The sequence below is a fragment of the Strix aluco genome, chromosome 5 (assembly GCF_031877795.1).
Source record: "Strix aluco isolate bStrAlu1 chromosome 5, bStrAlu1.hap1, whole genome shotgun sequence".
Classification (NCBI taxonomy): Eukaryota; Metazoa; Chordata; class Aves; order Strigiformes; family Strigidae; genus Strix; species Strix aluco.
In genome coordinates, this window is record NC_133935.1 from 71518303 (window position 1) to 71532863 (window position 14561).

Below are 14561 nucleotides of genomic sequence, written 5' to 3' on the forward strand. Positions count from 1 at the left end.
CAAATACACCATATCCCTCAGCACTATGTCAACCTGCCTCAAACACCTCCAGGGATGGGGACTCCACCACCTCCCTGGGCAGCCCATTCCAACGCCTAACAACCCGTTCTGTAAAAAAATGCTTCCTAACATCCAGTCTAAACCTTCCCTGGTGCAATCTGAGGCCGTTACCTCCTGTCCTATTGCTTGTTACTTGGTTAAAGAGACTCATCCCCAGCTCTCTGCAACCTCCTTTCAGGTAGTTGTAGAGGGCAATGAGGTCTCCCCTCAGCCTCCTCTTCTCCAGACTAAACAACCCCATCTGGAGACAAAGTATGCAAAATACTCTCAAAATTGTTTCAAGAACCTATTATCACCTAGTTACAATGAAAACCAATAGGTTAATACCTTTAAATTGAAATATCCCACTAAAGAAGCAATCAGAATAAATGCTAATTATTACATGAAACCACAAGTTACGGGACTAAGCATAGAAAATAGAAAGACAAAATACTAATCCTGCAAAAAGCAATTAATATAAGGAATCATTTACAGATATTTAGCACTGATTTCTTTCAGAAGATTTTCAATTAAAAAAAAGATGTTCAAAAGCCTACTGGTAGAGTACTGACTTCTTTTACTAGTCTTGTGTATTAGCTGAAAAGGCAAGCATGTTTCGCAGCTAAAAAGCTGACTAGAACAGAACAGGAATCAGAGAGAACATCTTTTGGTGATAATAGTTTGAAAAGACAGATATGACTAATGGCAAGTCACATAAAGTGAACATGTGTCCTAGTACTACTTCATGCTATATATCAACAAACTGTAAGAAGAATAAGCACAAAGTTAATCAACTACAGATAATTTAAAACTGCAGGGGGCAATAAAATTCTAAATGACATGGATGGACTAGGAGCATAGAGATAAATCACTATGCAGTTAAATTAATGAAGCTGGGAAGAAAATAATAAGTTCATTTCAATTAATGCTTTTTATAAAGTTATTGAAATGTTTTAGTAACATCAGTTTGACAAACAGTTTTAAAGAAAAATAACAGATTGCTGTTACAGACTATTATATTTATCAACCATAAAAGCTCATTACTATATTTAATCAAGTTGAATATACACCTAGAATGTATAAAAAAAACTGTAAGCACAAGTAGGAAATTCCTACTTTTCAAGTTGCTGCAAAAATACAGATGACCACTATGATGTGAAAAAGACATAGCTATTAAGTTTTCTTTCCAAATTTAATTTCTGGAAAGCCACCCTAGAAATCTTTTCTTATAGCACACAGAGGCAACCCGCTATTGTTATGAGATAATCTGAGATTACACCATATGTAGTGCTTGTACAATTACAGAATTAATTTTTGCCATCAGATTAATCAAAGGCTTAGTTATTCTTTATATGTTCTGTAAGTCTTTACTGGCAAGGGCTCCAGCCACACCACCCAAGACACAGAAGGCAAAAGAAAGGACTGGTAGAATGAAGAACTGCCCACTGTAGGAAAAGATCAAGTTTGATACCATCTAAGGAACCTAAAGGTGCACAAGTCCATGGGACCAGATGAGATACATCCATGGGTCCTGAGGGAACTGGTGGATGAAGTGGCTAAGCCACCACCTATCATATCTGAGAAGTCGTGGCAGCCCAGTGAAGTTCCTGTTGACTGGAAAAGTGGAAACATAACCCCCATTTTTAAAAAGGGAGAAAAGGAAACCCATGTAACTACAGGCCAGTCACTCTCACCTCTGTGCCTGGCAAGATCATGGAGCAGATCCTCCTGGAAACTATGCTAGAGCACATGGAAAATAAGGAGGTGATTGGTAACAGCCAACATGGCTTCACTAAGGGCAAATTGTGCCTGACAAATTTGGTGGCCTTCTACAACAGGGTTACAGCATTGGGGGATAAGGGAAAAGCAACTGATGCCATCTACCTGGACTTGTGCAAAGCATTTGACACAGTCCTGCATGACATCATTGTCTCCAAATTGGAAAGACATGAATTTGATGGAGGGACCACTCGGTAGATAAGGAATTGGCTGGATGGTCACACTCAAAGAGTTGTGGTCAACAGCTCAATGTCCAAGCAGAGACCAGTGATGAGTGACATTCCTCAGGGGTCAGTACTAGGACCAGCGCTATTTAGCATCTTTGTCAACAACATAGACAGTGGGACTGAGTGCACCCTCAGCAAGTTTGCTGATGACACCAAGCTGAGTGGTACAGTCAACACGCTGGAGGGAAGGGATGTGCCATCCAGAGGGACCTGGACAGGCTGGAGAGGTGGGCCTGTGCAAACCTCATGAAGTTCAACAAGGCCAAGGGCAAGGTCCTGCACATGGGTTGGTGCAATCCCAAGCACAAATACAGGCTGGGCAATGAGTGGATTGAGAGCAGCCCTGCAGAGAAGCACTTATGTATATTAGTGGATGGAAAACTGAGCATGACCCAGCAGTGTGCGCTCGCAGCCCAGAAAGCCAACGGTATCCTTGGCTGCATCAAGAGAAGTGTGGCCAGCAGGTCAAGGGAGGTGATTCTCCTCCTCAAGACCCCACCGGGAGTACTGCATTCAGCTTTGAGGTCCCCAACATAAGAAGGACATGGAACTGCTCGAGCAGGTCCAGAGGAATGCCATGAAGATTATCATTCTGTGATACCACAAAGGGAGCTGCTGGAGCACCTCCTCTATGAGGACCAGCTAAGAGAGTTGGGATTGTTCAGCCTAAAGAAGAGAAGCCTCCAGGTAGACCTTACAGCAGTCTTCCAGTACTTAAAGCAGGCCTACAGGAAAGATGGGGAGGGGGACTCTTCATCAGGTAGTGTAGGGATAGGACAAGGGGTAATGGTTTTAAACTGAAAGAGGGTAGATTTCGATTGGGTATTAGGAAGAAATTCTTTACCATGAAGGTGGTGAGACACTAGAACAGGTTGCCCAGAGAAGATGTGGATGCCCCCTCCCTGGAAGTGTTCAAGGTCAGGTTAGACGGGGCTTTGAACAACCTGCTCTAGGGCAAGCTGTCCCTGTTATTTTGTTCAACTTGGAATATGTTGTGACTAAGTAGAAAGAAAAAGTCACCTTAACACACAGAACAACTTTACATCTTAAGAAATGAGTTGCTTTGACTTTGAAAAATTTGATATGTTTGCTATGTTGCATAACAGTAGCATTACAACGTTTTGAAGCTTTATTACATCAAGAGAACACAGTACACCAAGCTTACTGTTGGTTGGTTGTTTTAAACATGTCTCTGACATTCAATTACATACTCATTAGCTATATGTGTGTAAAAAAAGAAAATTAGTTGATTTGAAGATAAAAAGGGAGTTAAGGAAGTGCTTTAATAGGTTATTCTTCAAATTGATATTACAAAACCCATCATACATCTGCTATGCCATGGTTATGAGATAACCTGTTTGTTGTTATAAGTCAGTCTGATTTTATCAACATAGTTTGCTTACATTGTGTTTGCACAGTAAACAGCTCCCTAACACATTGTACAAGACTACTTAAAAACACAAATCTAACAAATTTAGTAGAATTCAACTTAAATTGGAAACCTGATAGCAATAGCACTACTGTCGCTCTTAAATATGTAAGCAGTGGTCTGTTCAAAGAAAGAGGAATTTCTTCTCAGAGACACTCCCCCTAGGCTTCTTTGTTAAAGCCCCATCCCTCCCTCCTCTTAAAGCAACCAATGATTTGCAAAAGATTCTGCAAACACAGAGCCCATCTTCATTCAGTAATGCAAGGTCTATTACAAGGAAAGACAAGGCCTGAAACAAAATAAATCTACATCAAATTGACTGCAAGGCAAGCATAAGCAGGGGTTGATTGCACAAAACAACTAGTGCAAATTGTTCTCTCTGAATAACCTGGCATGCAGTACCAGGAGTGGGAGACTATGCAGACACATAGGCCTTACAGTCTACACTGCAGCTGTACTGTCGTCTCCAGTCCTATTCCTCTTCCTGAATTTGCACCCAGTATACCTCAATAAAATCTAATTGACAGGGGTCAGTCCTCAAGTTCCTCTTGAACCAAAACTGCTTCTTAAAACTGGCTCTTTCTACCAGCTCACGCTTCTTGCCATAACATGCTTCAGTTTATTTAGCAGCTTTCATTCTATGATTTTAACTTTATGAGATTATCTCCCCGTTAGTTGCATTATATTACTACTGGAAGGTATATTGTCAGGGCTCTTGAATACGTCTCTCCTGCAGCACAAATCATATACCCAGAAGTAACATTTCTATAGAAACTAGCTTTTTCCATATAGTTAACTACTCTTGACACCCAATTCACATTATACTTTCCCCATTTATATTAGAGGTAATAACAGCATAGTAATAGTCAAATAAAAAGTGCCAAATGGACATAAGACATATTATTTGCATCTGTTTATCACACAAATAACAAAAATGCCTGCAGGGCAAAGAAGTATGTTAGGAGGGCTTAAGGGAAGACTCGGAACAACTACAAGGGCAATTATAAATTACAAGAGTGAGTTTATTAGTTCAACTCTACAAAATATTAAAAATGAGTTAAGGGCACTTCTGAGCCATGGAAATAGGCTCTTTATTCATACATTAGCGTTAAGTAATCTAAAAAAATTAATTCTTTTATATTTTGAGAATTCTGGGGTGGATTTTTTTTCTTCCTTTCCTAGTTCATGTTCTGAGATTGTGCCTCACTAATACCTGTTTGTGTATGTAAGCATCTGCTGGATAAAACTTTACACAGAAACTTTGAGAATGACTCTGTCATCATAAATTTATGTAATATTTACCAGTGGATTCATATCCTAATTGTAGTCTGTATCTCGTATATTATTTTGCTCAGCATATAATTTGATGCTGTGGATAGAACCTACCTATTTCCATAACTTCACAATATCCAACCTATGGACCAACGCAACTCCAAAATCTACTACTGGACTTCAATGGCTAAAATAATCTTCACTTCCAAATTTATATGCATAACCCATCTTTTTGAGAATTTTCTTGTGAAAGAACACGCTCTTTCACAACCTCTAGCTGACGTACAAGACTAACATTGCATTTTACACTGTCTTTACGGGATAATGATTATTCAAGCGTAACTGAAACAATTTCATGGTTATTTGTATTACTTTGTGTTCTTTGCCCATGTTCATTTCTCACATTATGATAAGAGAAAAGCCTCGAGTTGAGTATGTGCATGACATTGTTTCAGTTCCACAGATTAACTTATTTTTATATTGCTTTGAAAGGATTTGTCACATAGTCTTTCAACAATATGCAAAACTATATCAAGAAAACAAAGTTAACAGTAACACTTCTGCTACTACTACTTCGAAGCAAAACCAACATTACTACATGCAGAAATGAACAGAAACACTTGCTAAAATGTCTGCAAGACAACTACTCACTATTTCAGTTCATGACCAACAGAACACAACTATCTGTGGATCTAACACAAAACAAAGACCGACACATACCACAACATCATACACACACACACACACACACACACAGAATGAGCCAGCTGCAACAGAAAAGCTACCTTTTTCTTCATTACTCACTACAAATCTTAGCTTGGAGCCTGTTACCTAGTTCTACCTTAGTCTGTTTTCAGTATTACTCTGAAGAAAAAAAACATATCCCAAACCACCACAGTATGGTCATATATATGTTTGCATATGTATATATGCATACACACACTTTTCCTAATATATACATGTGATGTAGTCCAAGGACTACCATCACATATGATCTACTAGTAATAGCTTCACGATCATCAAGAGTTTGCGTGTAATCAATAAAGAGTTCATTTCTTTCACCAAGAAAAATCATGTATTATTTATAGATACGTTAGGAAATGCTACTGGATCTATCCCAGACACAGAAGTCAAAATATTTATATTTTAAAAAAAAAAAAATCAAAACTGGACTTAAAATTCTAATTCACACAACTTCAAATTTTGTACTCATTACAGTTTGTACAGCAAGAGAAAGAACAAACTTCCTATAAACAGACACAGAAAAGGCATTATTTAGTGTTATCTACACGAAAGAATATTGAGAGCTTATTAGATATTTTTCACATTTTGATAATATCAAGAGCAACATACTCAAATTTCATATTCCTATGTACATTTATGTGTGAGATTTAGAAAGTTCAATAGGGAAAAAACAAACCCAGTTTGTTTAAAGGACATGAACTTAACTCTCACCACAATCAGGGTGACTGCACTCCTAATAAAAGTGGAAGTTTTCTTTCACTCCCTTCCAAAATATTTTATTTTAATCACTAAATTCAATTTACTGGAAAAATATTTCCATCTAGTTAGACAGCAAAAGTGAAATAGATAGGTTTAAATTAAACTTTGTCTTCCCTTTGACTTCGTAATGTTATATAACAAGGATTTCTACCATTAAAACATTCTTAAGAGTTTTCAGATCAGTCATAATCACATAGCTCATAACATCTGTTAGATCAAAGGAAGAAAAAGTGATATTTGATTTTTTTATAAGCTTGAAAATGATAATATGTAATCTGTTTTAACACCTCAGTTTATTCACAGCTGCATTTTACAACAATGTCCTATAACTCACTGAAGTGTTAAGTCTCATCTTGTTAGTACTGTTTCTATAGTTCTACTTTACTAGCATCAATCTCACAGTAAGACACATCACAGAAAGAAAAAAAAAAAAAGAAAAAAGCCAAAACTTTTACTACATTATATTGAAAAAGTCTCATAACAACTACAGGGCAGGAAAGCATGAATTCAAGAACTGCAAACATGCAGTTTCTACTTCCTTCCAGAAAAATTTCCTGTAGATTATCTTCCAGTATGGTCTAACTCAAAGTCATTTTCTTTAAACTATTTTGATGTAAACTCCTACTTCTAAGTGATCACCCAAGTTCTCCAAATGCAGTGTACTATATCTACTTGCTCCAGATTTTCACTTGGGATACAAAGCCATTTGATTCTGTGATACCCTCTCAGCGCTCGTATTTACTATTCAGCTGTTAAAATCCAGTGCACAAAGGGAACAGTCAAGTTATCTGACAAAACATTTGTTTTCACATTAACATGTTGTCAGCATTCACAGATGAGACACGGAACTACTGTAACAGTCTGTGAACATGAAGAATGCTCACTGAGTAGGCAAGCAGTAATACTTCCACACCGCATCATTTTTCACATTCATATTTCTAAGCATGAGAATCATTCTTATACTGCATGCTGTTCCATTATCAGGCATTAACACTAAACATAGCTAATTATATTTTGTTTTTTCTCCAGAGGTTAGTCCCATAGGAAGAAATAATGTGAGAAAGAAAAGAACAAGAAGCCATCTAACACCCTATGTATTAGTAGGATGTATGCAAATTGCATATTACAAGCATGAATACTACAAGCATCCAATTTTATTCTGTCCCCCTTTTGCAAGGTCAGTTCCAAATATTGAAAGGATTTGATCCTAACCAAACCATCAGGCAGAACAGTATATCAAACAGGAAAATTTTATACTTAAAGGATAATTTAGATGTAATTCAAAGCTCCTATAAGAAATACTCACCAAGATCTGTATTGGGGCCAGCCAATAGCTGCTTGAATTTGTCTAACCGGGATGCTTCTCTTTCAGTTAACGCAGGAGTAACTGAGGTATTACAGTCTCCCATTCCACTCACCAAGGGAGGTGTGGAAGTTTGTGGAAGGGACTGTGATCTCTGCATGGAAGAACTTTCACTAGCATTATCTGAAGGGAAAAAGAAGCATAACAGCCTCAGCTAGTGACAAGGCTACCAACAACTTGAATTTAATTTGTAAATTTAAAATGAAATTATGTTTTGAAGTAATGTAACCTCAAGTATAGCACAAGTTTGGACTTCAAATGACTTAGATTTAACAGGAGGAGCATTCCTCTTCCAAGCAGTGTTCCACAATTAAAAACACATCCATTAGAGATCGTACTAACAGCAAGGCTAACTGATTTCTAAAATCTCTGTGCTACTGAAAGTTGTTTCTATCCCCCTCACTGTTCTAAAAAAGAAATCATTGCAATTGGTTAAAGTTTTATGTATAAACACAGACCAGATCACAAGGATGAACTTTTCAGTCTACATGCATGGTTTTTCAATATACTTTATACAGTAGCATTTTAGTAACAATTTTTCACAATAGTAGGAATATTAATTGCATACATCTTGGTGCAGTTAACTGTTAAAATACATTCAATATTGCAACTTCCTCCCAAAACAGAGGATGTATTAAGGCTGAAAACAAAAAAGTTTAATTATTCTTCCCTCACCCGTGTATTTCTCACACACATGCTTTACAGTTTAGTATAGCATGCAGTATCTTCCTCAAATCAATACTAATTAATAATATTTTCCTGTGGTATTAAGAAAAGGTTGGGAAGGGGTTAATGTCTTAAAGGGCAAATATAGCTCTCCTCATGTGATTTTCTACATTTTTTTCATTTTTTAACATACCTGATGAACTCGATGTATGACCTTCACTGACTGATTTAACAAGCCTATTATCCATTGAAGTCAGCTCTGCAGATTCTACTTGCTTTTCTTCCTGTAGATGTTCTTCCTGAAACTTATGCTGTTCTTGTAGCTTGCTGTGATTCTGAATTACTTTGTGAGCTGTTTCCATGACCACTTCTGTATTTAAGTTTTCAGCAGCTATTGCTAAGAGTTCATCATCATCATCCCCAAGATCCCAAGCATCACTTGTGTTACTTTCAAATTCTTGGAAAGTGCTGACTTTCTTTAGTTTCACTGGAGTTGTAGGTGGCTTTGAACCTGGTTTTATCAAGCTGTTCAAAAACAAATAAACAATATTTAGAGAACTAGTAATGGAGTAAGCAAAACACTATGGATGGGACCAAAAAATAAAACTCCATGCTTGACATTATACAGGTAGAAAATATTTAGATCCCTCAACTCATGTTACTGATGCATCCACCCATAACATACAGCTGAATATGTCTGAGAACAAGGGCAGGTAAAAACTGACTCTTCTTGGCCTTGAATAGAGGTTGAACAAATCCTTCCTTCCCTTCTCTTGAAAAAAAAAAAAAAAACAGAAAAAAAAAAAAAAAAACAGAGTCAAATAAAAGGAATACTACTGGAATAGTTTGCAAGATAGAGAGGCCACACTGCACTTCTCTTGCTTCATGAACTTCTGTACAGATTTCAGGCCTTTCAATGCAATTGCTACATAACAACACAGGAGCAGTAATCAAGTCATCAGGTATACTCCTAAGTCATCATAAGCAATCATGTAATATAATCAGTCATAAACAAATCAAGTCTCACCTTAAAACTCATTGAATCTATCATTCCTCCCCATTCAGGCACACCAGCACAGACTTGCTTCAGAACTTTGCTCTTCTCATAGGCAGGATATTTCCTCTAGTTACTAGTCTAAATGTACCCTGATCAGCCTCTGATCTTTTGACCCTCTGCCAACACACAGTATAAGAAAGATGAAGCAAGTATCCTTCCCTAGCTTGGCACTTGTCACTTACAGTAATGCAGAGCAACCACATTTCCCTTCAGATTTCTGCTAAATAAGGCATGAAGTTGAAAGAGTTTCCCAGTCTGCTCTCAGAAGAAAAAAAAAAAGTTACTGCCATTAACTCAATTGACCTTTCTGACCATCGCTGTCTTTCCACCTGTGCTAGTTTACCTTTTTTCTTTTAAGACAAGACAGCCAGAATTGGAAATCAGAAAAAGTTCTCACACAGCCTTCATACAATGTCAGTAATGTTTCTGTTACAGGGAATATCTTTCCTAACAGGTGCTACAACAGTTAACACTTTCACCCAACTTGTCATCACTGTCTAAAATAGCAAGGTCTTTCTCCTCTTTTGTCATCATTTCAAGCAAAAGGCTTTTAGAGTTTTTTTTACTGGGTCTTTATAACTCCACATTTTGAACCAATTCATCCCATGCCTTTTCCTTCAGTCCTCAAGGCATTTCAACTGCCTTCAACTGTATCATCTGAATATTAACTAGCACATGTTTACTTCTTGTGCCATTTCAAAACAGCCCTTGAAAAAAATCCACTAGGAGTATGACCTCCTTCCAAGCCAATATTTTTCCTTTAATACTTTTTGCCCTTATTGCCTTGGGCCATTCATTTCATTGCTCATAGTTTTCCCAAAATTTTCACATACACCAGCATTTTAACAGCAATGCTGGTTTTGAAGGAGCTGTGAAATCTACCAACAAACCAGAAACAACTTTGTAATTGACAAAGCTTAAAACAAATTGTCTTTCAAAAAAAAAAAAAAAAAAGACAACAATAAAGCAAAATATAAAAAGCAGCAGCTGTCAGAATGTAGCATTTTGCTAAACACCTCAGCCATAAGGAGACAAAAATCATTCACTCACATTAGTTGTGCATTACCAGCACGAAATTTATTTGGTTACTACTTATGTTTAACAAAATATTGCCATTTTCATGTACATTGTGTTCTCATATCCAATAATCACGATCGAAGGCAATAAACTTTTACATCACTGTAAAATCTATTATACCTACTGTACACTCACAAGTAAAATGCCAATCTTTGCCTCAAAATAATCTACACCACAACCTGACTCTCTTCTCTTATAGATAGATAAATAAAGCCAGCCCACTAACAGAAACATGCATGCAGGAAAGCCGCTTACACCCAAGTTGTAAGCTTCACCCACTTAATTAAGATTAGTATTTACCATACAGTTTTCAATGTATAAAGCACTGCAAACAGATAATAAAAGCTGGTAATCTATGTTAGTTAAGAACTGAACAGATAATTTGTTGCTCCCAATATGATAAGCATCAGGAAGTCACAAAAGAGAAGTTAGAACAGAGAAGTCAAGATTATGACAAAAATTGAAAAAGGAATATTAACAATAAGCTTTATAGCCAACAGGAAAGAAAAAGAGCAGAGAAGGCAGAGAAGATCCAAATCACCTGGAATATTTAAATATTAGGTTAACTTACGTTCCATGCAATAATGGATCAAAAGGCGGATGCTGAGCTCCATATACATGTTGAATACTAAAGGAAAAGAAAGAGAGTTATCAGAAAAATAATAAAACATTCGGGGTTCTTCTGGGTGTTAAATAAATAGTCATTAATAAACATAACTGAAGCGTTCCAACAGTTTTCCATTTCAAAGAATCCCACATACTACTAAAAATAACGAAGCTGCAATTGAAGCGTCTACTAAAAAGTAACTTAATAAAAATCATAGATTTGCCAAACAGGAGCTCTTTTTGAGGCCTAGGCTAACTTACACTGACTTATTTTTCTGATCAGGAATTAAACCAGGAAAAAAGTTAACTCCACAATAAGAATCTACACTGCTCTTAAATTCTCTTTTCTGATTTATCATTTCTTCATTTATCTCTTGTAAAAAAAAATAAAAATTCTCAAAGAAACATCTGTAAAGATTTAATCTTCTATGTACCCTTGTTACTCAAAATCCCAGTCAATTCTTGACTGTTACTGAAGTACAAGGCTGATAAATTTAAAGAAAAATGCAAAAGATGGCATGTTCGCGAATAAAAGCCATGAGAGTATTAAAAACAATGCTTTGAAATAAATAAGCTTACGAAGACAGATTTATTCACTCTAACGTTACAAAACAGCTTGTTACTGTGTGAATAATAAAACTCTCTATGAACTAAAAGTTAACTTCCTCCCAGTTTTCAGCTATAAAATTATTTCAGAAGTAAAAAAACTCCACAGAAAACAAATCAAGATTTACAAATAGCTTTATAATAGAAATTATTACTACAAAACTCTCTGATTGCAAGAGGAGCAAATCATTTACACCAGTAACCTCTATCTAAACCTGTACTAAAAACCACATAAAAGGAGACAAACATGTCCTCCTGAAAACTCAAAACCAGTCTCCACACCATAAATATAAATAAGTTTGACCTTAGTAAACCTGAGATAGAACCAAGCCAAAAAGACTGCAGTCATAACAAAGGCTTAGACTTATACTACAGAGGCAGTACTAACAGTAGTGAAATTAACCCTAGAGATGACTACAAGTGGTGGTTTATAAACTCTATCGATTTTTATGCCATCCCATGCAAATCAAAAAGTCAGTCCACAGTTTGGCAGTCCAAAGTTTGTCCACAAACACCACCAGTGTTTCTACTTGACTATACACTACATGCTCCATGGTCAAGACTCCATGCTCTCCTGCTCCACATTCACAAGGGTCAGATATCACTTTCCATTCCGGCATACAGACAAAATCTGCCTTTTCCTTCAGACACTCTATGAATGACCATAATGGGAAACCACCCAAATATAAAGCAACAACAATCCTCTTCATGCCATTAAAAAAGAAAAAAAAAAAAGAAAATCAAAAGCACATTCTCAATGTTCCTGTTTTCCAACACACACCTTCAGCTGCCTGCAAATTAACTGCAGCTATTCATAGACTCTGTGTAATCAAGGAGGGTTAAAAGTGTTTTACCCACAAAGGACTCAGCAAAGTTACAAAATAAGAAGTTCAGAGAGATGAGAACAGATGGACTGAAAGAGTTAGTTTATAACTAGAGAAATAAAACCACTGCCAGTGAGTGCTTATGGGTAACTGAGAATGAAAGAGTTAAATGATGAGCAGGATTACTTTGCTAAATTCTGGTAAATAAGATGAAGTATAGGGTTACTATTCTCTGAGAACCAAGAAATCATTCTTATAAAAAGAACATACAAAACTGAATTACTCTACTGTGAGAGCAGTTTAGGGATGGGAGCAAATGTTGTTAAATAATTTCTCCCTGAAAATTTCTGAATGGAAGAATGTGTTTGTTTCCGGGGAATACATCCCCAAAATCACGTTAACGCTTCTGACCATGACATCAAGTTGGGAATGCACGTTCAGATAATTATTTCACAACCTTCCTGGTACAAGTTATGACTACCGCTTACTGAAACCACCAGTGGTCTTCGATCGGCTAGCCCAACACTGAAACGCTCCGGGCACTGAGCTCACAAGAGAGAGCCGATGGAGGGCTAGAGAGGCCCTACATCAACCTCCCGGCTACAGGCACTGACCGACCGGACACGCTCCCTACGGAGCGCCCAGGATCGACGAGGATCCGTTGAACTCAGGGGCCGAGGCGGCAGGCAGACGGTGCTGAGGAGACAAGAAAGCGGGACGGGCGCGGCGGGGCTGGGCAGAACGGCTCCCCACGGCCCGGCACCCCCGGGCTGGAAGCTAGAAGCTGGCCCCGCCGCCCTACGCTCCAGTTAGCGGCGGGACGGGCCTGCCGGGAGCCTCCGCCGGCGGGCCCCGACCTTCCCGAGGCCCCGCTCACCTGCCCGGCACCTTCGCGCCGCTCCGCTTCCAGAACTGCTTCCTGCCCGCGTCGCTAGCCATGGCGGCCGTCACCTCATCCCCCTCCCCGCAGCGCGGCTCCCAGCCCCGATCCGCTCCCTCAGGCTTCACTCCCCCCGCTCCCTTCCACAGGAACGGGACTGAGCGCCGCCATCTTGGGACTAGGAAACAACCCCGCTCCTCATTCGCCCCCCAAGGCGGCCCGGAGGCTTCAGCCAACCAGAAGTGAGAGTGCTGCCGGGTGGGTCAGGCTGGGCCAATCGCAGCGAGGGAGTGTCTGGCGGGGGGCAGGAGGGAGCTTGGGCTCGGTCCGTCCTTCCAGTCATGGAAGGCCGCGCTGCGGGGTCAGCGTCCAGCCCCGCCTACCTGGGGAGGTCGGCGCGGGTGGGCAGAGGCCCGAGAGAGCAGCTGGCAGGCGGCCTGTGCCGGGAGCCTTGCCGCGCCCTGTCCCGGCTGGGTAAATCCAGGCTGAGGCTGCCGGCGTCAGGGCGTCTCCCTCCCCCTCCCCCGGCCTTGTCGTGGTGTGTGAGGCACCAGCCTGTAATGGTACAGAGACCCGCTCTTGGTTCCTGTCTGTGATTAACTAAAGTATTCCTGTAAAGTTAGTTTTTACTCTATGGTACTTCGAGTATGATGTTTTCAGGCTTTAATCGAGTTTGATTTAGCTGTAAAGAGTAATTCAGAGTACTCTTTAGGATGATATTCAAAACTTACCACGTTGATGGAAGGAGACAGTAATTAAACCTAAGAGGACAGATTTCAATCGCATTAGATCTAACATGGTTCTATAACAAAATATGTCAGGTTTTTTCTACTAATTTTTTTCTTATTATTTACAATTGTTCTGATGCATGGAAACAAACTATACAACTCGGATAAAGTTATAAAGCAGGTATGTTTATTCCAACCGGGGTGCAAGGGGATTTCTCCACAAAGCTTGCACACCCTCTCTGGCAAGTAGCCAAATATTTATTACACCAAAGCATACATATTCATTAGGAAAGGCCCGGTTATTACAATTAGTTAGGGGAATAGGCATGATTATTATAATTATTTCTCCGAACTCATTTGCATAGTCTGAGCATGCGTAGTAGAAATAGGGTGAGGGTCTTTGGTGGTCAAGGGGAGAAGTACGTGGTCATCTTCATGGTGTCCGCTCTTTCCAGGGCATGGGCTGTGAAGCAAAGTCCAGGTGTCTTCTTCCTAAATCAGCGAG

The 14561-nt window shown here is 38.9% G+C and overlaps 1 protein-coding gene across 4 annotated transcripts in view; it reads right to left on the reverse strand.

Annotated features, from left to right (window-relative positions):
* The window catches only part of TBC1D22A (TBC1 domain family member 22A), a 200003-nt gene extending 186491 nt beyond the window's left edge, over positions 1-13512 (reverse strand). For all 4 annotated transcript variants that reach the window (XM_074827720.1, XM_074827719.1, XM_074827722.1 and 1 more), the window contains exons 1-4: positions 13326-13512; positions 10984-11040; positions 8472-8803; positions 7556-7735 (exon numbers count right to left, since the gene is read on the reverse strand). In XM_074827720.1, coding sequence (XP_074683821.1) covers positions 7556-7735; positions 8472-8803; positions 10984-11040; positions 13326-13387 — 631 coding nt within the window. In that variant the 5' untranslated portion in view covers positions 13388-13512. The remainder of the gene's footprint in view (positions 1-7555; positions 7736-8471; positions 8804-10983; positions 11041-13325) is intronic.
* Between the last annotated feature and the right edge of the window lie 1049 nt (positions 13513-14561).